General features: G+C 40.6%; 1 protein-coding gene across 2 annotated transcripts; it reads right to left on the bottom strand.

Annotated features, from left to right (window-relative positions):
- Positions 1-63: 63 nt before the first annotated feature.
- On the bottom strand, positions 64-23301 carry arhgef38 (Rho guanine nucleotide exchange factor (GEF) 38). 2 transcript variants are annotated; one of them, XM_061717404.1, is made up of 14 exons: positions 22971-23301; positions 17584-17768; positions 15056-15173; positions 14324-14471; positions 14193-14210; positions 13915-14114; positions 13700-13833; positions 13492-13596; positions 11757-11873; positions 10959-11327; positions 10731-10868; positions 7644-7845; positions 2909-3192; positions 64-2226 (listed from the first exon to the last, which is right to left on the bottom strand). In XM_061717404.1, the coding sequence occupies exons 1-14, from the start codon at positions 23188-23190 to the stop codon at positions 2044-2046; spliced, it is 2421 nt and encodes an 806-aa protein (XP_061573388.1). In that variant the 5' UTR covers positions 23191-23301; the 3' UTR covers positions 64-2043. The 2 variants fall into 2 exon arrangements, with proteins under 2 accessions (XP_061573388.1, XP_061573397.1); XM_061717413.1 differs by lacking the exon at positions 64-2226 and having other exon boundaries at positions 2928-3192; positions 7640-7845.
- Positions 23302-24728: the final 1427 nt, after the last annotated feature.

Below are 24728 nucleotides of genomic sequence, written 5' to 3'. Positions count from 1 at the left end.
TTCACTGATTTTTCTGGAAATGAGTCAGCATATCCAAACAGGAAGATGAAGAGTGCCACGATGTGAAATTAATTACAGCATTGGTCATTTTTATTCAAGATGTAACTGATACAGTTTAAATGGTGACATTTTTCTTCATTTCAGGATAATTGGAGAACAAAATATCTTGTACAATTTCTGTCATATAGCCTATACATATATAGCCTTTACATATAATTCATTTCTTATATATTCTTCATAAATCTTTTCACATACTGGTATTTTTTAAAATCCAAAAAATCAATTCCAGCCTTCAATTTACTTCATTACTTAATCACTTCATCAAGAAACACTGAATTATAAAAAGTGCTCAGCACAGTGCACTGTATAATTATGGGATGTCCATATTTCCCATAAATCAACGGTAAGTGCTTCTTCGTGAGCTCCCGCGCTACGTTCAACAGGCAGAGCGGTTTCCTTTTGAACACTTTCTGATAACATCTTAACAATATAAAAGTAATGTGTTTTACAACCCCCTTTCAAATAATAAAAAAAAAAAGATGGGACACTTGAAATAGAATTAAGCAGTTTCCAAATACACATCATTAGATTTTTTTTTAAAGTGCAAAGACTTCATCAACTGTTGAAATGGAAATGTTATGGTTTCTTCAAAAAATAAATGCTCATTTTGAATATTCCGCACTTCATATTTCTGAACCAGACTGGTAAAAAGGAAAAAGGAATATTTTGGAGTCGGAACAAGCCTAGGTCTACGATTTGATGGTTAGGGGTCGAGGGGCTAAAACAACATGAATCAAAGCTGAGTCAGAAAAGGTAATGTGTTTGCAGCATTAAATGTTAGCAGCTGGAACAATCGAGCTGCATCAAAATAAACTGGTATTTTAAACCTCTGACGGGACAAAAAAATAGTTCTCCTTAAGTGATAGTGTGGATAAGCTCCTTATCCATGCTATTTTATATATTTTACCTTTGTTACTGAACAAAGGGCATCTTCTTCCAGTCACCACCTTGCCTGAGTCCTTACAAGTCGCCTTGAAAAGTCACATGCACTATTGTCCATAAACGCAAAAGGAGGAGAGTTCATGTCCTCTGCTTCTCCTGTTTGCCTTCTGTCATCAGTACCGTCAGTGCTGATACGGTTGTACTGAGGCGAGGCCATGACCTCTACTCGTTTTGTCTATTGACACTTGTACATTCCTGGACAGACTTTTTAATATTAGGTTTTTTTTGTATTCTAACAAAGATTTGGTTTATCTGCAGGGAGCCAATCCAGACCATTACATATATGGAATCACAGGTTTGAATCTTGTGAGAGGGTTAAAATAGGAATTGATTCTGAAATAAGTTGATTGCTCCAAATGCTGACATTAATTGCCAGTTTGCTACAAAAATTACTTCCTCCTTCAAAACTGCTTTATTTCTGTCTCTGAAAGTCGTCACCGTCTCATAATAGACCTGAGGTTGTTTTCACTCTGGTTTACACACTGTTATTTTTCTGTAAATTTCCGGAATTCGTCAACCCCTGTATTAGAAAGTTCAGATAAAATCTTCCCATTGGGAGAAACTCTGGAATAAATCATAAACCCTTCAACTGTAACACCTTCAGGAGACACTCTTTTTGTAAAAGACATGAAACCATTAATATTGGACGACATATATGGGCTTTTGAGCCCGTATATGTACTCTATGTTCCCATCCAAATTAATCTTCTTTTTTTTTAGAGGGGATTTACTTATTTAACTCTTTACAATATATACCACAACTACTAGAGCATGACTCCTTTGGAAAAAAAAAAAAAAATAAACTAACTCACTTTCCACATTTGTTATGTTTTCCTCATACTATTTTGAATAAATTTAAGGTTCTGTTTTCACTTGCATTTTGCAAAACGCATCTGTAAATGGGTGCAGGTTTCATGCCACATTAAAAAGCATTGGGCATTGCTTAAATTTCTAAGAAGTTAAAAAAATAAAATTTTGAGGATGAAAACATTTTGTTGCCCCTTTGTTTTTGTCTCTGACAGCATTGAAAGTCAGTCTCAGATTATGCATAGGACATTCTACCGAGGTAGTTGGCAGGGACGTATCCTTTGTGTCCGTTCGCCTCTGCCAGCCACCACTCTTTATTGCCTCCAAGGTCACAAAACTGGAGGATGCGGACGTGCTGGTACTCCTGCAAGGTCAGCTCCTGCTCACAGCGGGCTTGAAATGCATGCACGGCATAAAACTGTGGAAATAGACACAAGTCAAATGTAATGAAAGGCAAACACCCTTATGTTGACAATGATTAACTTTTCTTTGTCGTTCAAGAAAGCCCACACACTGTATAGCTGTGGAGATCCAGCAGGGGGCGCTGTTTACCAACCTTTACACTCATAAATACAGAATTAGGTTTTATTGGATTCTATCTGTTAAAACTTAAATGCACTCTCATTTAAGATGAAAAACTATTATGATGAAGAAGAGAGATAAATGAGACGCAGCCTGCGTAGGCTGTTGAGTGTCCATTGAATTTGAACGTGAGCTCAACAGGTGCCATGATAAAATACGTTTTTGCACACTGACCCATCCTCTACCGTTATAGTCTATAACTCTTACATGTTAATAATTTAGAAACAGATGAATCCTGTCTCGCGTGTGGTTCTGAAAACCCATTGCAAGTTTTTTTGCCTTTATTTTATCAAGTTTATTTCTTGTATTTTGTGTAACATCATTCTGTGAAAACACTTGATAAAGTCATCAATCTGTCTGAATACACAGCTGTCCTTTTGCAGCCTCCAAACTAAAAAGCAATATTGTGTTAAAATGATGGTGAATGAACGGAAGGACATGACACAACACACACACACACACACACACACACACACACACACACACACACACACACACACACACACACACACACACACCTGCTGAGCTTCTGTGTCCAGAGGGTCCTCCAGGTCGTCGGCGTTCTCCAGCTCACCCTGGAGACCCGAGAGCGTGGAGCTGCTGTCGGCGGTGTTGAGGTTGAAGCTGTGCAGGCTGCTGCTGCCGCTTCCTGACACGAACAGGCTGAGGTCATCAAAGTCCTCGTCCGCCATGGCAGGTGGCTGCTGCTGCTGCTGTTCTTTGGCCATCTGGCTGGCTCGCTGCGAGTCCCTCAGAGGGTTGTACTGCTTCAGGAATGTGGAGTAAACGTAGCCTTGTGTACCTAACACAGATACAGAGGCATAGTTTGTCAGAAGAACATTTGCAAGATTATATTTTAACCCACGTTTGAAAATAAAAAGCTTAACACAAAATAATAGCAATAAATGCCATTCTGGAGTCCTTAAAAAAAACATAACATTTTACGTACACTAGATTCTCGTCATATTTCGATGAAAACAGTGGTCTCATAGACATGTGAAGAACACATGCTCAATATGATGAACTTTTATCATTTCGTTAAAACCATTTAATGTAGAAATACCACTTCTGACCACATGGACAGACCAGTATGTCTGATAACACAAAGGGCCTGATTTACTAAAGGTTTGCGTGTGTAAAAACGTGTGCAAACTTGACAGCAGTGCAAAGAGGACTGCGCCTCTCAAATGAGAAAAATAGCACACGCTATTCATTTAGTACTTTTGCCCTGATGAATAATCAATATGGGGCGTACCCGCCAGAAATCAATAAAAATACTGGGAGGGGAAAATGCAAATATGTCCATTTACCACCCGCAATGAGATTTACCAAGCCTGAAAGTTTTTGCGGGGATTGTGATTGCGTCTGTATTTAATACGTTCGAAAGGAAGGTGCTAATCTCCACATGCAAAAGGAGAAATATTTTATTTTAATGTTAAATCGAGTATTATTCAGCAAAAGGTTGTCACAGGAGGCACATTCATTTTTTTATTTGTGATAATAAATAAATCACGTGTTTTCATGGAGAAAAAAGTGTTTCTTATTGTGCGCCTGTTCTGCAGTCATACCCCGGTGTTGTGCCGTATTCAGCACCCCTGCCGTGAGAAGAACCCCCTCGTCTGACAAAAATGATATTCTCATTCCGTGTCACGTTCTGTTTAGCGTCCAGTTTTGTGTTAATGATTCATGTTTAAATGCGCTCATGGATTCCACAATAATCATACTTTCCCACAATCACAGTCACAGATAACAAAAATCGGGTAAATGGTTATTGATGTCATTAATTAATAGCCTGCTTACTGTGTTGTCTTCCATAATATTTGTAAATATATATAATATAAACTCCTAAGTATGTGTTTGTGTGAGTGTGTATTAGGGGTGTAACGATACACTAATCTCACGATACGGTACGATACACGATATTGAGGTCACGATAACGATACGATACGATATTATAGCAGTATTTTTTAACAACCTTGAATGAGGAATATATGACTGGAAAAAATTGTCTTTTATTTGAAAGACACATAATACAAAACAATGCTGTGCGTTTGCCCTATTGTTACAGTTTGTAATGATTTATAACTGTTTAAGTTTTAAAGAGAAAGCCAGGCCAACCATTTTCCACAAACTGAACTAAAAGTAAATGTCAGGTTTGCATTATGCATCTTCAGTTTCATACAAGTACAAATATTTTGCCACAAACTGAATAGTTTCTCTCATGTATGATTTGACTTTTTTCTTTTCCAGAAATTTAACAACTAAAATTGAATAAATAAATACAAGTAAATAAATACATACAATTTTACATCATAAAAAAGATTGATTCATGCTCACCTTATAAGTGTAAGAGGAGATTTATTTTTGTTAAGAAGGTTATTTTGGTAATTCAGGGTTCATTATTTTATAAATGTATATATTCTTTATATTCTGTAAATCAGGGACTATAATTACATTAGTCAGTTAATCTGTAGTGATTAGTCTGTTTTAGATTGGGCGGAGTGATACAGCACTAGGTGCTGTGTTGATGTTCTAAGATCCTACGCTGTTGAGCGGACATTGAAGTACACGCAAACTCACGCAGAAGTTGTCCCCGTGTTTATCCTACTCACGACCCCAAAAAGGTTTAATTTAATAAGGTAAGGCTTAACTCTACACCAGCCTTACATAAGTAAAGGTTCAGAGCTCAAAACAGGACCGCAAAACGGGACTACTTTTTGTTCTGAGCGGAGTAAGATTTTGATCCGCGCGGTTGCGGTTGCGGCTGCGGCCGGATGCGCGTTTCTAGTCAACACAATAGATTAATATTAATAACCCAATATCGCGATACAGGTTGTCACCTCCACGACACGTATTGTGACGTTTTTGTATCGCGAAATTTCGTGGCACGATATATTGTTACACCCCTAGTGTGTATATATAAATACAGTATATTGAAGTGTCAGTGTGTTGTTTTTTTCTTGGTCTACTTATCATTGAATATACGAGGGGGTGCTTTTTACGGCAGGGGTGCTGAATACGGCACAACAATTTGCCTCTTCCACTAATATCTCTAACTCCATCTCGTCAAATTTCATTTTGCGCTCGCAAAAGACACGCAACACCTCATTTAAATACTTCTGTTTGCACCTGTTATCAATTGCGCACGCGATCTTAGTTGATCACCCGCAAAACACACAACAACAGCACGTGCAAACTTTTTCAGTGCACACGCAATTTAGTACTCTTTATTTAGGATCTTAGTAAATCGGGCCCAAAGACTATAAAAAACAATGGACAAAGCATCAAGTCACGTGACCCGGGAACCCGCCCATTATCTGTCAATCAAAGTCAGCTGGGGCTTTCAACTCCTTCAGTGGATCCCCACCAAATTATCTGCAGATGTACCAGCAGAAGTTCACAACCAAATATACCGATTAACACGTTGACTCGATGGAAAAACAAAAAATTACGTTTAGCCGATGCAGGGTTAATACAAAACCGATAGCGGGCTAGCCATTGGCTGAGCCAACTGTCAATCAATCATATTAAATATAAATGTTAAGCTTGATATAAACTCTCCTGGGGTGGTACAAAAGAATTCACCCCCCTCAGAGTTGTCATGGATGTGAAATCAAACGATTGGGACCAAAAAGTTTTTTTGAACTACACTGTAAATATGTTTATTTTTGCTCTAGAGTTGAACATTTTAACATTGGAGTCAATGAAGCAACAAATCTTAGTTCCCCTTGAGCCTCAACCCGGAAAGTTAGATGGTTGCTGCTTGGTTGTAATACCACATTATCCCACTAGAGGTGCACTTTGTTGTGTCTTATATCAGTGGCTTTAACATTTGCCTAACTGCACCGAAGTTCTTTGTTAGAAATGTCCTTTTTCTGTTCCCAAGACCCAACAACCCACTTGAAATTAAATTGATGTTATTTTTGGCGGATAGTTGTGTGCTTAATATTTATCAAAGTGCTGAAACGCTGCCTTCACAGTCTTAAATCCACTTACAGCAAGAGACTGAAGAACATATAAATATGAGACAAGCATATTTGTAATGTTGGAATCAACAGAGATATGAACAAAACTTCCAAGGATCGCTTGTTATCTCTGAGGAAAATAGAAGACTGTGCAGAAAATACTTCCTACCAAGAAATGTATACAAGCAGTTTTTGTTGCTGTTCTCACAAAAAATAACTTGTTATCACTGCCAACGGAGGAAAGCACAAGAGAAAATTCTCCATACTTGTTCACGGATACCCAGCGGGAAAGGCTCTCTACTCTAAGTAATGCTGCTAACAACATGCGCTGGTTTGTTCAAGAAAGACACCAGGATCCCAGCCGCCTCTGTGAGATGTAGAGGGGAGACGGAGAAATGCTACGGTTGCCCTGTTGTGAGGCAACCATCTCCAGAGGCAGCGGCAACCTTGACACTGCAGGAGCTTCTGGGATTCATTCTGCTGTGCTGACTTGTCAAAAAGTAAAGTTTAGTGTGTCATTAGAGCCTAGCTTTTTTTCTCGAAGATACCAACTCATTCATAGATAAATTCATCTTAGAGGACACTCATGCTGCAAATGATTCAGTCTGATAACCTTATTCACCTTGTGTTATTTTTGTTGGTATAACCTGAGAGTCACGTCAGCTTAAGAATACAGACGGGTCAATGATGAATAAGGATTTTCAACAGGTCAATTTTAAAATAATAAAAAAAAAAGAATATCTATTGCAGTAGTTCAAACATTAAGAATGTTGTGTACACATAAATTCATATAAACATTTTAAATTAAGTGATTTCAGAGTTTTTTGTCAAGATGAATTGGCACTAGCCTTAAAAAAAAGTCATGTGGTGCAACCATGATTCATATTAAAATAAATTAATTTCCTTAACATCTTGACATCTTTTTTTTACAAGTTTTCAGTATTATACAAAAATGGTTGTTTTTTTAATGGTCGCGCCACATGATATTTCATAAAATGGACATCATCAGTCAAACTTTGCTTGTATATTATGATGGAAATATAAATACAAATGGTCGGACGGTCGCACCACATGACATTTTAACGCTTAAAACAACAACAAAATCCCAAATAACTAGTATTTTTTGTAAAATTCAAGTGAGTCCATATGTGGGACAGGTAGTTCATATATGGTATTTTTCTATCCATTTAAACCTTTTTTGAATTAAAAAAAGTATGTTTTTCAGAAAATATAGGCGTCACGTCATTGACCCAGACACAGATAAACGTGAAGACAAACACACACTTGCCTCCGGTGTGCACCAGCCAGCGGCTGCTGCTGCCTAGCGGGTCCGTGTCCTCCAGCAGGGCCACCAGCTCGCCCTCCAGCAGGCTGAGGTCCTGCTCCTGGCAGCCGTTACACTTCCTCTTCAGCTGGTGCAGACGGCTCACCGGGTACTCTGCCAGCAGCCAGGCCCGCTGCTCCTCGGTCTGATGCTGCACCTCCGGGACCTGGGGGCCAGAGCAGCGCACAGTTAAGCCGCGTTTATACTTGCAGTTCAGAACGCGTTACGCGAGACGCAGGATACGCGTGACGTCACGTCTCGCGTATCCTGCGTATCCTGCGTACATTTGACGCGTCGACGTGCACGTTCTCAAAAAGACACTGAACGCGTACGCGACCTGCAGTTCTCGCTCTGGCCGCTAGTATCGCTGTTCCCGGTCTGATCCCAGCTGGCACGACTATGCTGCTCTCCCCTGGAGAAAGTTCCCCGTGCATATATTTATGCAATATTTAACTTCCCCCCAGGGTTTCCGTTGTCCGGTAAAATATGCCGAAGTCCGGTATTTTATAATCTCTCCGGTCAAAATACTCACTGGTGCTGCGGGACTAGAGTCCCCGGGAGTACCGCGGATGGCGAGCCCCGGCCGCCGAGCCCCGGCGACCGCGCCCCGGCGACCGAGCCCCGGCGGAGGTACGCGCCGAGCCTCGGTGCCTCCCGGAGCCGGGAGGAAGCGGAGCCGGGAGCCAGGAGTCAATTGACGGGACTTATTTTATTTTAAATACTCTGTTTTTCAATAAAAATACTATTGAATGACTTGGAATCATATTAGGAACAATACATTTTTTGACCATGTTAATCTTTCTTATATATTGACATCTACTTCTCCATATGAACCTAAAATTAACTGGATTTATTGTTTCGTCATTCTTGTTGAGATGGGTGAGGAGAATGCTGGATAAATTAGTCTGGAAAGACTATCCACTTTTGATAATAAGCAATAATAATAAGATAAGATAAAATAGTCCTTTATTACTCCCTCAACGGGGAAACTCACGTAGCAGAAGTACACACACACACACACAGGGAAGGGGGTAAAACAGTAATATAAATAAGTAATACACATTAAAAAAAGAGTAATAATAATAATAATAATGTTATGGTTTTCTTTAGCTTCCTTCTAGGCACCCAGAGCTTTACAGAGATCATTATTCATTCACACACATTCTCCCCGGTGGTAGCTCCGTCTGTAGCCGCAGCTGCCCTGCAGACTGACGGGAGCGTGGCTGCCATATCGCGCCAAACGGCCCCTCCGACCACCACAAACATTCATACACACTCATACACATTCACACGATGTTATAATCTCCTACATCATCCAATATTGTCCTGTAAAAGTGTTCGTTTTTCTAATCTGCTACCGCTGCTGCTGCTACTACTTCTGCTACTTAATATAAGTAGCTTTTCCAACTGTTGCTCTGCTTACTGCCCCCTATCGGTCACCATCGGTATGACAGGCTCTACTCGGGTGGTACGCGACGTACGCAGTGGAGCATGAACAGACACAAAGCAGGCTACGCAGGCTACGCAGGTTACGTGCGTAGAGTATATTTCCGGCTTTAGTGTCAATGCTTGACACAGGTACGTTTAATAAAGTTATTATGAATCCGTGTATGAAGGTTCTGTCAGGAAGGTCAAGAACCCTGAGGATATTAACTCTATACAGTCTAAATTTGAAGTCAGATGCCGAGGTACAGCTGCATCGTTTTAAACTCATTCTTTCAGATTGACAGATTTGCCATCCTAGTATATATTTGCTATTTTCTTTTTTCACCAATCTATGATTCTGACCACACGATCAGCTGTGTTGACAAGGTGACGTCCAGCATGTCTTTTAATAGCACTTTGTCAACATTGTTGTGACCACCGGTTGACACATGAACTGTCAAGGCTCTCGAGTTTTGAAGTTTGCTTGGACAGAGATTTTTAATTTTCTTTTGCAGGAGAAGAAAGAAAGAACAAATTCTACTTGATCAAATAGACTGTTTTATTTATTCCAAACAAAGGAAAACACTGTAGTGGCCATCGTCTCTTCACAATATGTTAAAGGTATATTAAATAATTGATGGATCGCGTGCTTGAAGCTGAAACGTCACCCAGCAACAAAAAATTCTATTATCTGATTGGTTGAGAAATTCTATTTTCTGATTAGCCGATAGGTTGCAAGGCAACACCGCTGCTCTGAGCCATATGAGCGCTCAGCGCACAGTAGCCGAGTCTGCCTTTGACTCGTTTGTAAGATGGGCTGCGCAAATTTCTGAAGCTAATCATTTCTCAACATGAAAAAATGCCATGTGGAGCGTGCAATCTTGTTAAAATCCGTGTCTCGCCCTCAGTGCGTGAGACTTGAGAGTCCTGAATGTTCTTGTAATATGCCCCTCCCTACATTGTGGTCAGAAGGTTGATTCATATGTAGAGCGTCTTTAAGAAAACCATTGTTCAGAGTCAAGCGTACCTTTTGGTTGTATATGTGAAATTAATTATGTCAGTCTGCTGTACCGGGGAAACCTTACTGCAAAACATCTCCCGTCGCCTGTCATGCATGCACCTCTCCAGAAATGTGACTACGCTTCAGGTCAATGCAGGCCCCAAGAAATGTGTTTGTTCAGCTTGGAAGCATTGCATTTCCTTTCATATATTAATATTTCACAAGTAAACTCACAAATAAACCCACAAATGCAGTTGAGAGGAACACAAACGAGGAACAAACGTGAAGTAAAAATGCCAACTAAAAAGGTCCCATACATAGGGCTATGTATGTGTGTAGTTGCAAGGTAGAAGCATAAGACGTGCTTTATAATGTGACAGATGTAAAGATACCTTTCAGTGGTTGTTTCATTGCTTTTATAATGTCTGAAGTTGGGTAAGAGGAGTCTGATAGCTCTGTCTCATGTTAAATGTAGATGTGCTACAAGATCTCAATCCATCCCCTGGGTTAACTACTGTAGATCACCATAGTGCAAATGTCGAGTTTATAGAAGTTTACTAACTGTGTTTGGAGAGATTTTAGTCTGTAAGTGTAAATATTAAATACGTATATTGCCAATTTCTTACTGTTATTTTCTTGTCTCGTTGTCTCTCAAAGCTGACTTTTCGTTCCATTAACTTCTGAGTATTATCCTTGACGAATGTCAGATTGTTGAGCTCATCCATGATGCTGTTCTGCACCTCAGCGATGTTGGACAGCGGAGCCTGCACAGGCAAACATAACACAGGTACGTGTCATTAAAAACACTCAAATTAAACTTGCAGTGTAATAGGATTCGTGTGTGGGATTCTCACCGGTAGCTGGTGGATCAACGGAGCACCGATGAGCGCATTTCCCATCATCCCTCTGAGAAGAGCCGCCAGACCCACCACGCTGTTTGTTAAGATGGTATAAGCAGCCATGTTGAACCTCTGCAGCTCCTCCACCAGCAAAGCATTGAGAGCTTCGTAATCCCTCCTGGCGGGACCGTGTGGGTCTTCCGACACCGGTGTCAGGGAGGAGGAAGCGGTGGATGATGAGGATGAAAGAGAAGATGAGCGCTCCAGGCGACAGCAGTAATCGAGTAGTTTGTCATAGCGTTTCTGGATGAGCTTCTGTGGGGCTGTGAACATGCCCTGCAGGGATGACAGCGGGGCCAGGACCAAATGCTCCATTTTGTCTCTCTGGTGTGGAAAAGAGACAAAAGCTTATTCCCAAAATTACTGTACATGCTAACTATTGCACTTATGTTGAACTTTTGTATTTATGTCTACGCTGACTCCATAAAGCTTATCAGAGCTAAAATGCTTCCAGTGAAGCAGAGAAAGATCATAGCAAGGTTACGTCAGGATCTAACAGCAAGGTTAGAGGCACAGAAGAAGCAGCTTTATATTTTGAAGAGAAGACAGGCAGCTATTGGCAAAGTGACAGATGACTCAGAGATTAAGGTGAATGAAAGGTCGGGGAGGGAGAGGACAGCCAAGCAAGGAGGGATACAAATGCCATTTATTCGGGGAAGAACATGGAGACCGGGGAAGCTGAACGGTAAAGTCAATTATATCCTGTATCAGTGATAACAGTTTATTGCAAAGTGCATCAAAAGCCATACTTACAAAGTGTTTGTATGGGTCCTTGCCATTATGATTTGAACCATTTGTGTCATTTTTGTTTGAATCCTTGATTATATTTTCCATGTTCGTCACATTCTGAACAGCTACACTCACCATCTCCTGCACAAAAGATATTAAAAACAAGAAAAAAAAAGAGCAGCAGAGTGTTGACAGGGATTATTACAGGAGACATAGAATGCATTTTTCTGCCTCTATACTTTTGTTTTTCTTCTGAATCGCTGGATTAGTTTTGAATATGCAAAATAATAATGATAATGATTATATATATATATATATATATATATATATATATATATATTTTTTTTTTCTTTTTTCTTTTTTCCCCTTGTCTGCATATATATTAATGGTTAATACCATCCTGGTAAGAACCTAAAAGCATACATATATATATATATATATATATATATATATATATATATATATATATATATATATATATATATATATGCATTTTTGATATAAAATATATATGATATATTTTTAAATATGTCACATATATTTATTTTATTAATATTAATTTATTAATATATATATATATATATATATATATATATATATATATATATATATATATATATATATATACATATACATTTTTTTTTAAATTACATAATAGTCCTTTTAGTAATAAAACTGGTTTCTTTCCAGGGTAGAAATTCAAAGTAAGGCCACGTTTACACGTAGCCGGGTATTTACAAAAACGGATATTTTCCCCTCTACGTTTTCAAAAAAATCCTCGTTTACACGGACCCGCATGAAAACGCTCTTAACGTCATGCAAGCCAATCAGAATCCTGGAAAAACATCAACAAATGACACGTGTGTAACTTCCAGTTAAGGCTGATTTATGGTTCCGCGTTACATTAACGCAGAGCCTACGGCGTAGGGTACGCGGCGACGCGCACGTACCTTGCGCGTCGCCGCGTACCCTACGCCGTCGATTTAACGCGGAACCATAATTCAGGCTTCATGCTGCTGGCTGACGCGCTCACAGGCTTGAATGAGCAGGAGGCTGGACGGGGGGGGGAGTTACTTTTAAGTGTGACTTTAGAATATTAAACAGGTAAAATACAAGAAAATATTGACGGTGGCCAAACTAATTGTAAACACAGGTCGCACACATGACGCTGGTGAGTTTCTGGTGCATAATGTGACGTTCTGAAGCTTAAATCTCCGTTTTCCTCCGTTTTCCTCCGTTTAGACGCAAACGGGAAAACGGAGTTTTTGAAAATCTCCACTTTGGCCGGAGTTTTCAGAAATGATCGTTTTTGGTGACTTTGACCGCCGTTTCCGTGTAAACGAACGGCCAAAACGCATGAAAACGCCTCCGTTTTTGTAAATACCCGGCTACGTGTAAACGGGGCCTAAGAGTAAAGCATGGCATCTTCTCAAACCCACCTCTACATGTTTGAGCCTAAATCTGATCCAAAATATGAGGAATGAGCACAAATGACAACAAAGACCATAGTGGACTATCATAATGGCTCACTGTGGATTTATTCTCAATTGAATTAAATAGAACAGATCTTAACCAAATTTAGTAGAAAAAACCTGAAGTGAATAGAGCTGAAATAACTTAATTGATTTGAATAAGTTTAACTAAAGTGAACTGAATGAATTCAATTGAACTGAACTGAGCTGAATTGACCTGAAGTAAATTCAACATTGACAAGTTTAGATATATTCTCAGTATTCCTAGTCAGATGTTTCAGCCTCACCTGAACATTTTGCATGTAACAGTGAATGTTCTTGACCAGTTGTCTCACAGCTTTCTCCAGACTCCTGAAAAGCTTTTCTTCTCTATCGAACACTTCATCTCTCACCTTCAGAAATAACAGTTGTCAATTGTCAATTGCTCATTAAGCGTGTTCATCTCATCTTTTTATGCAGCTGTAACGAGTACAGGATGTATTTCTTATATTTCACCTGTGGTTCGACACCCGTGAGGATCTTGAGATAACCAGCGAACCTGTCTCCTTTCTTCCGTATGGAGTGGATGTTTAACTTGTTTAGTTTGCCCCTCAGCGTGCCCTCATCTTCTAACTTCTTATACTTCATAACTGTAAACAGATGAGAACATGGCATCAGGACTGACATGGTTAGGCTGGCGTGCACAGAAAACAGCAGCGGCGACGTCACACCTATGTCTTTGCGCCTCTTGAACTCATTGATGTTCACGTTTATGATCCTGGCGGCAGTGAACGCCTCCTGCGCCGGCTGATGGTCAGGGTGGCCTTCCGGTGTGGCCTGCCACAGTTCCCTAAGCAGCAGCGGGTACTTCATGATCCTCTGGACGGGTTTGATGATCAATGAGCCCATGTCCAACAAATTAGGCTTTCCTCTGTGGAAACAATGGGAAACAATGATCAGGGGGAGAAATGAAATACGGTGGAAAAATCTCACAAAAGGCTGTACTTACTCTTGGTCATAGATTTTCCTGTGATGAGGTGGCCAAAGGAAGAAGAAAAAAAACATGAAGTTAAGATTGACATGGATAAACTTTATGATTGATAGGTTGTAAATAATTAAAAAAATATTGACTTCACTTACTTCAGCGCCAATACACATGTGGTAAAATGTTGCTTTATTTGTTCCTCTTTCTCATAGGATTTAAGTGACATGTTAGCATCGTCGTGGTGGTAACAGTAAATCTTATATACATCTTCTAGAGCTGCCTTTGCCTGGATAAATACTTCGCCTTGAAAAAAGGAAAAAAAAAAAAAATCAGGTTCAAAGATTGTTCAGTAACCACAACAGCGTAAATGAGTTAATCAGTACGTTTACATGCACCAACAGAAGTCGAATTGTTGCCTTAATCCAACTGATATAGAATTTTTAAAAGCCATGTATACACCTTAGTCGGGCTGTAATCGAACCGAACTGAAGCTCTTGAGATTGAGCTATTAGTGCCAGATAATGCGTCCTAATCCGAGTTATTCCGTCATGCATTCGCAACCCACACTTACCTGAAACTAGTGACTGCACCCAGACCCCCCTTGCGGAAGCCATGACACCGCAAAGGCCAGAATATCAACACAGTTGGAGAAGAAGAAGGCGACAACAAAGAACTAACTGTAAGAACGCCAATGCAAAAGTGCGTGTGCTGCCACCTAGCATCGCAGAGTTTAACGCACCTCACTCAATAATCGATTGTCTTCTCACGCATGTATACTCAGATTTCTCTGAAACTCCAGTTTAATCCTTAGCTAGATTGTTGCCAATAGCTTGGGTTAGATGTGCATGTAACCGCACTGAATTATTCTTGAATGAGAAGAGCAGCACCTATCACTACTGCTTCTGGATCCGGGTCAGCCATGGCAGCATTCAGTTGGTGAAGGAGAGCCGCAGACACCTCGCACACCGTCTCCATGTTGGTAAACAATCGATCTACATCTATAACCTGAGAAAAAACAAACAAGGAAACTGTGAGAGAAAATAGTTTGATCGTCTTTGTATCCACATTATCCATTTAAAAAGGCATTGTGTACTTATCCAATGTTCTCTGGGTACGTCCCAATATATCAATATTTACAGTAATTATATTAGTATTGTGTTAATGAAAATAAAATGTACATGATAACATTGTGATAATATCCAAACTGACAAAATCATCATGTTTATACATTATACGGCAATAATTAAGAATTTAATTTAGACGAGATTAAAAAAAAGCAGTTGAATGGTGTCAAAAAGGGATTAAAGAATCATAAACGAAGGGGGTGAACTACCACAACAAAACAGCAGATGCTCAGAGTAGCAACAAAGCAACCTTCTAGCAACCTTCTAATCCAAATACATTCATAGCTCCCAAGCAGATGGGAACAAAGACAATGACCTACAAAGAGTAAAGAAGATCCCGGGGAACCAGCTGAGTAAGATGAGCAAAGTCCAAAACATGAATACATAGACTCTGGTGCTAATCAGACCAGTTGGTATAATAACCCGGGTGCAGGTCGGGATGGAAACCACCAGTGGATGGACAAGAAAAGTCTTCACAGTGTGTTCCCCACTGAGAAGTCCAGCACACATGATGTACACTAAGCAGAAAGAGGTAGCCGAGGGGCTCGTGAGCATCAAAGCTACCATTCAGGCAGGCCCGGTTCTACGAGGGTGCATAAGCATTGCACCCTCAGTTTATGTGTTTGCATGCTCAGTTGAAAAGACGAAAAGAAAACTGACAAATGCGCGCGCGTTAAGCCTGATTTATGGTTCCAAGTTAAATCGACGGCGTAGCCTACGGCATAGGGTACGCGGCGACGCGCACCGTATGTTCGCGTCCCCGCGTATCCTATGCCGTAAGCTCTGCGTTGGTGTAACGCGGAACCATAAATCAGCCTTCAGTGTCCGTCACTCATCTGCGTCCAGAAGTTTCCTGCACCAGCAAGACGCTGCTCTCTGCTGCTCCGTTAACACAAAGTAACGATGGATATTCGGAAGTGATTCAAACAACCACGCCAGCAAGTTTATATTTATGGTAATATTTATTTTTGTTATTTATTTTTCTATGTTTTATTTTCTGTTGCTAGATTGTCTGATGGGTGAGGTAGCCCAGACTAAATGTAGCATTTTCTTTGTTCTGCAGCGATATTGCTGCAAAAATGCACTTGAAAGACACTTTAAATATTATTGTTTGACTGGTATCATTCAACTTGAAATGACTGTCATGTTTAGTGATGGTTTTGAGCTGTATAGATAAAATAAGTTTGAATTTCTATGTTTTATTTTCAGGGTAAGAAACATCTGTTGCTAGATTGTCTGATGGGTGAGGTAGCCCAGACTAAATGTAGCATTTTCTTTGTTCTGCAGCAATATTGCTCCAATAAAGCACTTGAAATACACTTTAAATATTCTTGTTTTGCTAGTATCATTCTGCTTGAAATTATGGGAAAATTGATAATTTAGTATTGAATAATGTGCCAGGCATGTGCACCCCCTCTGATCTGAGATGCAGCCCTGGTCATCATTTTCCAGAACCGGCCCTGCATCCAGGATGAAACAACAAACATAAAGAAATGAATCTGGAAGACGCCTCCCAATGATGAACAGCAACATTAATCCAACGAGGAAGAGGTGAAGGAGGAGAACCCCTTGCATGGTATGTTAAAGGTTAAAGCTGGTCTGAAATGTTACACCAAGACATGAATCAGAACAGCACAGGCTCTACCATACACGGTAAGGCCCCAAGTGAACTCTATGCAAAGATGCCCCTGAGAAATGTATGAGAAATGTAAGGTGTCAGATGCAGGCGGGTACAGTAAACATAAAACAACATAACCAAGTAGCTGGAATAGCAGGAAGATCTGCGCCGAGCACTCATTGGAAGGTGGTAGAGACTGAAGGAGCAAAGATCCTGTGGGATTCCCAATTCCAGGCTGATAAACCAGTGATGGGTAAGTTAAACCAGACATTGTTGTGGTTGAAAAACTCCTTAAAAAAAGCAACAGGGATTGATGTAGTAATCCCAAACAATGGCAACATCAAGCTGAGGGAACACGAGCAGCTGGAAAACTACCAAAGGTTGAAAGAAATAGTAGAAAACATGTGAAAAAGTAAAGCCAACAGCTCTGCCAGTGGTAACTGGATCATTTGGGGCGTGATGTAATAGGCACAGAGTAGGCTCGTATTCAGAAGGTGGGTTACATTGTCAAGTTGGTCAAGATGCATAAAATAAATAAGAAACAACACTGGACGTCAGCAGGCAGCTCGTAAAAGATAAACAGTGAATTTATTTACTGGATTTATGGTTAGAGCACGTATTCTGTCTCATATTCAGTCAACAAACATGTCTGGGGTTTCTGGATGGGGTCTACCTGCAGATTTCTTAAAGGCTGGACCACTTCTCTGATGCACAGTTCCAAGTCAGTGAGGTAGTCCTTTTCAGTCTGCACGAGCTCCTTTATGACCTTTGCCCTGCGGTTCATCTTCCTCAGTCGGACCTCCTCCGGCTCCAGTATCGGCGACGGGAGTGCGGACAGGTCATGTGGCATCAGCTTTTCTGAAGGAGAAAGGGTCATTTTAAGCATATCAGAGATGTAAACAAGATTTTATCTGATTTAATCACATGAAGCAATCAAAGAGCCCTATGACATGTTGGTGTAGGCAAGTCATGGTAACTCTCAAAGGCTTGAAACAATGTAGCTGGACATCCCTTTTTTGTTGGTGTTCAGGCCACATTTGCTGTCAGCACAAATGCCTCATAACACCTGTCAGGCACGGTGGTGGAAGGGTGATGATTTGGGCTTGTTTTTGCAGCCTTGTGACCTTGAATATCAGTTTAATCAGGAATTAGAGGCTGAAAGCAGTTCATGAAAAAGTCCAGTTATCCAAAAACACCAGCAAATCTACCGTCGAGAATCAAGATATTGCAATATTACCGACTGAAAGTCAGGCCTCCGACCATCTGAGATAATGTGGCATGACGTCAAGAGAGCTGAACAAATGCCTCCCTGATTTAAAGCAATATTGTAAAGAAAAATTAACCAGAATTCTTCCACAACGTGAGCCACTGATAACAACTTACAAAAAATTGTTATTTTAAGTTATTGCTGCTAAAAATTATTGAATTAGGGGGTGCACTTAGTTTTAGCCCAATGTTTTAGGATTCTGACTTGGTTTTATGATAATAATTACAAAATGTTACTAATCTTAAGTTGTTGATCATCAGGCAGCATTCATTTAATGTTCAAACCTGATAAGGACCAACTGATTTTCTCGTCCGCATTGAAAGGTAAAACATTTAAAGTGTGTACTTTATTTCTCTCGTGGTTATAGATGTCATCTAAAATCCACTTGACACCTGAGCTGTATTCCGTATTCACGGTGATCTAATTATTTTCAGCCAAAATGCCAAAAAGCTTCGCTTTACATGCCAGTCACTCTCCGTTTTCTCTCCCTCTCTTTCTTTTTTTTTTTTTCATTGCTCCGTTGCCTAATCAGTGAGAGGCTGCTCTGTGCTTTGCATGGCAGGCAGGAGTGCCTGTTCAGGGAAGAGGGATGCTTCCTCGCTGCCTAATCGATGCCAAGCACCGCTTCCTCCTCCTGAGGGAGAGAGTAATGAAGAGCAGAGACAGAGGTGAAGGGAGAGAGACAGAGGGCTGAGAGGCTCGTGTCAGGTTACGAAACTAATCATGCTGCTGATGTAATTCTGCTGGGTGCTCAGGCATTTCATCTGTTCCGACTCTGCGTGTGTTGAGGGGGTGGTGATGATGATGGTGGTTGTAAGGCGCGTTGGGGGGGCACACGAGTGCAAATGCAAGGACACTCACTGACACCGATTCACACACGAGTGCATGTGCACACAAACACAGAGTCAGGCATGCAGATTTAAACAAATTTGTGCAATCCATCTTCAATTTACACATTTCAAAAGCAGACAGATATACACACACACATTGAAACACATTGAAAATGAGTTCCATTTTTTATTTTATTGTCCTCTGTATCATGAGCTGCGTCAGAAATTATTTGATAGGTGTAAGAATCTGGATTTGATGTGGGTAAGTGATGCTGAGAGACTCAAATGGATTTTTGATCATAAAGTATTTGCACTTGCTGACTATTTGGAGAAAGCGTGATAGGTGAAGAAAAGTAACATAAATGTAAAAATATCCATTCTGGTTTTTGATTTATTTATTTTGTTTTTCCGGTGTACATTGTGCAGCTCCCAATTAAGTGCGTGTGATATTGTACATTGATGATTTTCTGTTTCTGGTGTCTTATAATCCTGTAAGGGATGGGTCTTCGGACATGACACAAAAATTAATTAATTAATTCATTCATTCATTCATTCATTCATTCATTCATTCATTCATTCATTCATTCATTCATTCATTCATTCATTCATTCATTCATTCATCCATTTCCTATACCCGTTTTATCCGTTGCAGGGTCACAGGAGTCTGCTTGAACCTATCCCAGCTCCAAAGTACCATTTGGGAACAAAATCTTCTCCTGTTATCCTGTATGTGACCCAATTCTGGCTAAACTTCGGTTGTCGGACCTGCAGCTTTACATCTGACCACAGACGCAAAGGAGTTGATCATTTAGGATGACTGAAAGGTGCTCCGGTCCTGTGGGTGACAAAACAAGCCTAAGAACTGCAAGGTCGGTTGTGAGGTGAAGTTGCTGCTATTTACGTTGCTGAGTCTTTTGAATACATTCCAATGGTGAATCATTTTTTCATTGTATAGTAACGGGATTATTATGACGACTGTTGATGTCTGTCTTTCTTGTCATGGCATCAGCATATCCTGCAGAATAGCAAAGTGACAAAATGTCACTTTCATGGAGAAGGTGCATTTCATTCGGAGAGAGTGGGTTCTGTTTGCCGTCTTAAGTTCTGTATGAAATGAAGAAGTGTGCTTGGATCTGCTCTCGCTGCGTGGCTCACTGTAATTTACTTCATCTCATTCATGAGAGTACTTAAGGAGCAAGAGTTGCTTTCTTTTGTCTCTCACTCACCAAGTATAGTCCAAGAAGGGTTTGATTTATTTTTTACAATCCCAGAAGCAGCTGCTGAAATCCCAAATGCCCCAAACTGGGCCTGCTGTCACCAAACAGTGAGAGGACGAGAACACACAGCCCTCGCACCATCTTCAGCTCTCAGAGCTGTTTCCACTACCGTTTTTGGTGAAAAAAAACCAACAACCCACAAGCAATGATTGCATTTCCATCATGCTCTCTTGCAGCAAGTCCTTTCATGAATAATGGAGATGGATGCTCAGAACCTCAGCCAGGTCTACCAAGTATTGCTTTCATGCAGGAAAAAAGTCCAAAACCAAAACGAGTACAGAAATGAGCCTCGTCTCTCTTCTCAGTTTTCTTCTTGACACTTGATTTTCCAGACTTCAGTGTGGCCTCCTTTCTATCACGTGCAGCCCACATCTGTCTTGTGGAGATCAATGTAGGCTTTTTTTTTAGAGAGCAGTATAACTATTTTGAGAATTGTGCCACCAAAATGTTCAAAGAATCTGAATATATTTGTAAAGCTTTGACGTTTCCATTAGCCAACCTTTTGCAGTTATGAATACGAAGAAGCCATAGACTTAACCAGCCACTTGAAGTCTGAAACCTTGGTAACCGAGCCCAAATCATTGGAATCGTCCAAACTTTTCCATGAGCCAATGTGTCCTTCCTTTTAAAATGTATTAAGATGTATGTAAATTTATCAATAATGACATGCCACAGTGAATCTATCAGAAATTTTTGGAATAGTGGACATGGTTTCTAAAAGGCATCCTATTCTTCAACCGTGTCATTAAGTATCATGTGTCAATACTGGCTGTTAGTGTGTTAAAAGACCCCAGGATACTGGAAAACCTCCTCCCATGAGAAAAGTCCTGTCAGACCAAAGCTATATTGTACTTGTTCAAATGTCCGATCTTGTTACCATCCTGCCATTATTTTAATATCTTTCTGGAAGTCCCAATGAGAGAAATTATGCACTGGGTTGGAGTGAGACGATAAACTCTCAGGACAGCAGCAGATCCCAAACTGAACTGACCCCGTCCTTCCGCCAGCATAAAGTTTGGTGATGTATGGCCTGTGGTGCAGGAGTTCCCATGAAAGTGGATACAGGGCTTTTCTCTGTTCAGCCCAGTGAAACGGATCCAAAAGACTACCCCGGAAAGAACACAAAGCAAAGTGTATCATGTAGCACTAGACAGAGAAAGGACTTGGCCACGCTGCAAATGGTACAAAGGGAATTTATTGCTTAGAACAACAGCAAAAAAATTAAAGTTGGAATATGCATCTGTTGAAGAAAAACAGAAAATATGTAACCTATAAAAAAAAACAAAAAAAAAACATATAGCCGCATAAAGAGTTATGTTTAGATAAGGAACCTGTTCATCATCTATAATAAAAGAATGCTTGCAAATATTGGGAGTTTTTATTGCAGGGCGGTGGGCTCTTAAGTGGTACTTCAAAACACCAACAAAGTGACTTGCCGCATCATTTATAACTGAGCAAACATGCCTTTTTTATGTTGGCGATGTGCTGGTAAATCATTATCTGGACGATTACATTGAGTTGCTGTAAATAATTAGATGCACTGATGTCATGTTACCATGGCTCTACGGCTTGACCGACCTGTCTGACAAGCAGATGAGAACATACTGTCGGGCAGCAACTCACGTGTTTCCTCCTTCAGTGAAGTCATCATTCTGTCAATATTTGCATTGGTAATACCGCTGTAAATATGCAATACTGCTCATCAGGTGTGAGGCTGGAGTCGGAGGGGCTGGCTGTTGTTTTACTGAAAACACCTTTGTGTTTTTGACAACTCTGCCATCAAAGATGCCGGTTGGAGGGGAAAACAAGAATTGCAAAAGTAGTAGTGAGCGGTTCTGTATCAGATAAACAGGCCTGCTGTTGCTGATAAGACACAAGTGTGTGGGGGAATCTATCTGTTATCTTCATAAAAGTGAAAAGTAGGTTACACTTTGATATTTTAAAAAAAGATGTCCTCGGTTATTGGAGCATGTGATGATGCAATGTTTAAGGAAGAGGAAACCAAGGAACGAGTGGTACAGGAAAGCCGACATATTTTGCGGCGCTCTTACCTAAAAACTGCCCCCCCACCCACTGAAAATGAAAATGATGTCATTTTGCCTGAAGTACAACATTCCCAGACTTTGTTGGCACTCGGGGACAGGTGGAGCCAGTTTTTCTGAAACACTGATGCGTAAAGTTTGTGTCAGCTGTTGTGATGAAGCAGCGTTCTATTTTATTTATTCTATTCATTTTACAACCATTTCTGACTGGATCATACAGTTAAAAGCTGGTTAAAAGCGGAGTTTTTTTTTTTTTTAATTAAACCTTTTTAAAACATTGTGAAACAAAAGGCTGGTGACTTGCTGATTTTTTTTTAATAATCAGGTAAAAGAACCCCTCTGTGCTGCTGTCCAGGTCTTGTTTACCCGCTGGTCTGGAACACTTCTAAAGCCACTCCTCTGCGTCTGAGTTTGGGCCACAGTTTGCATATGTGGCTTCATCCCTCAGGGAGTATCATGCTCAGCACATAGTAACACAACAGGTGCCCAGCAAAGAGTGCTGCTTTTTCTTTTTCTCATTTTAACCCACCAAAGTTACAGTTTGTGCTATTTGCTTAAAAGAGACAACTCAAACTTTTATAGCTCACTCGTGTTTAAATTGTTACCATAGTTTTGAGCCCAGGGAACATCGTTAACTGCTGTACCTTTAAGTTTAGCGCTGTACTCCGTCTTATCAGACTGGCTCCTCCTCACCAGCGTCCCCAGGTTGATGTCACCTTTGGCCATGTCGTCCGCTACAATAGTGTCCGTTTTTCTCCTTTCCAGGTAACGCAGGAACACAGGCCGGTTCCTCCTTTTCACCACTTTCTCCTTCTCTTTTTCCTTCTCCCTCTCACTCCCATTGCCGGCCTCCTTGGGGTCCATGGCGAGGCCCGTCAGCTCCTCCTGTGCACTCAGGCCGGTGAAGGGGGAAAAGGAAGGGAAGAGAGAAACAGCCTGGGAAGTGCAACAGGTGTACTGTTCTCTGTGCCCTGACTGCCAGCCCTGCACAGGTGACGCAGCTCCTCCCCGTGTCTACCTGTCATGAGGGCTGCATGGCCACACCTCTCCACTGCCGGGCTATGCGTTTACTCTCTAGGACATCACATCTATCCAGGGACAGATGCAGCGTCTTCATCTGAAGGATGTGAAAACGGAGCAGGAGAACTGAGCTGTTCTTTCTCGCTCCTTCAACAAAAATTTAAAATGTGTCTTCCAAGCGAAACACATCTCAGATATGACAAATTATGCAAATGTTGAAGAGGAACTAAAAAAAAGATAGTCATGTGAATCACCCCCGATCACAAATCACACCTGGCAACACAGATAGCTTTATACTTGGACAATACTGAATGAGTTTTCTGAACAAGTATTTTGGTGTTTCACTTTTGTGACGTTTAATGCTAAAGCATGTTGGATTTAATGTTTCTGCATCAGGTGAGTGAATGAAGCAAACGTAGCATGTGTTGAACACTATGTGAATAAATAAACAACATAAAAGAAAAATGCTTTGATTCAATGCGTAGCATGCATCTACCTGCTAAACAAGTTGGTCATCAACCAACCATGCAGCCACTCATGCACCTCCCCGTGAGCAGAAATGTACGTCTACAGCCATCCAACACCTCTGGGAAGCTGATTGGGTTATTGTCTATGGACCGCACTCATTAATGTTTCAAGTGATGATCTCCCTGGCACCCCCTGATAAATCTGCAGTGTTACTTAACATGTGACTCTCTCGTGTTGCCTGCTTAGTAATGATCACAGTTTGCCTTTTTATGCCTCTACTTTCACACATTTTGCTCCGCCAACCCAGAGAAGCTAAGGCGCTAACAAATACCTGGGATCCCCTATAGGATACATGTTACCAACCTGCTGCCTACCTCACTGCACTGAGCAAGCAGGTTGGAACATTTTGTTTGTTTCTGCTCATAGGCAGGTTTCTACCCATCCTCCCGTGGGATGGGGAAGTCCCATTTCTATATGTTGCTCTGGTCCAGCAGACCTGCTAATAAGAAAAGTATGGAAATTGTGGGTGATAAAATAAAAATCTAAAGCACTTTCAAACTTCTCTATTTTCTTTCTTCAATTGAAAAAACAAACAAACAAACAGAGATTTGTGGGAAGGGAAACTGAATAACAGACAATTAAGTGGAGAAGCTGAGCAAATACTACATTCAGGGATGCAAGCATTCCGTCTGCCCACGCTAAAGAATCACCAGTGAGAGCATGTTTTTGTTTTCTGTTCCCACTTGGTCGGATATGAAGTTCCGTATGTGTGCATATGTGAGAAATGCCTCAAGCCCATTTGCTCTCTCTGTTCATATGAAATATTTAGAAACCACCTTAGTTTTCAACGTGGAGAAGTACAGTTCTTCATGGATGGGTTGGCTCAATGCTAACCATGCTAAAGCTGCTAACAC

Source organism: Cololabis saira, chromosome 1, assembly GCF_033807715.1.
Source record: "Cololabis saira isolate AMF1-May2022 chromosome 1, fColSai1.1, whole genome shotgun sequence".
Taxonomy (NCBI): domain Eukaryota; kingdom Metazoa; phylum Chordata; class Actinopteri; order Beloniformes; family Belonidae; genus Cololabis; species Cololabis saira.
Note: the sequence above shows the minus strand (reverse complement) of the source record. Positions and strands in the feature narration are given on the sequence as shown.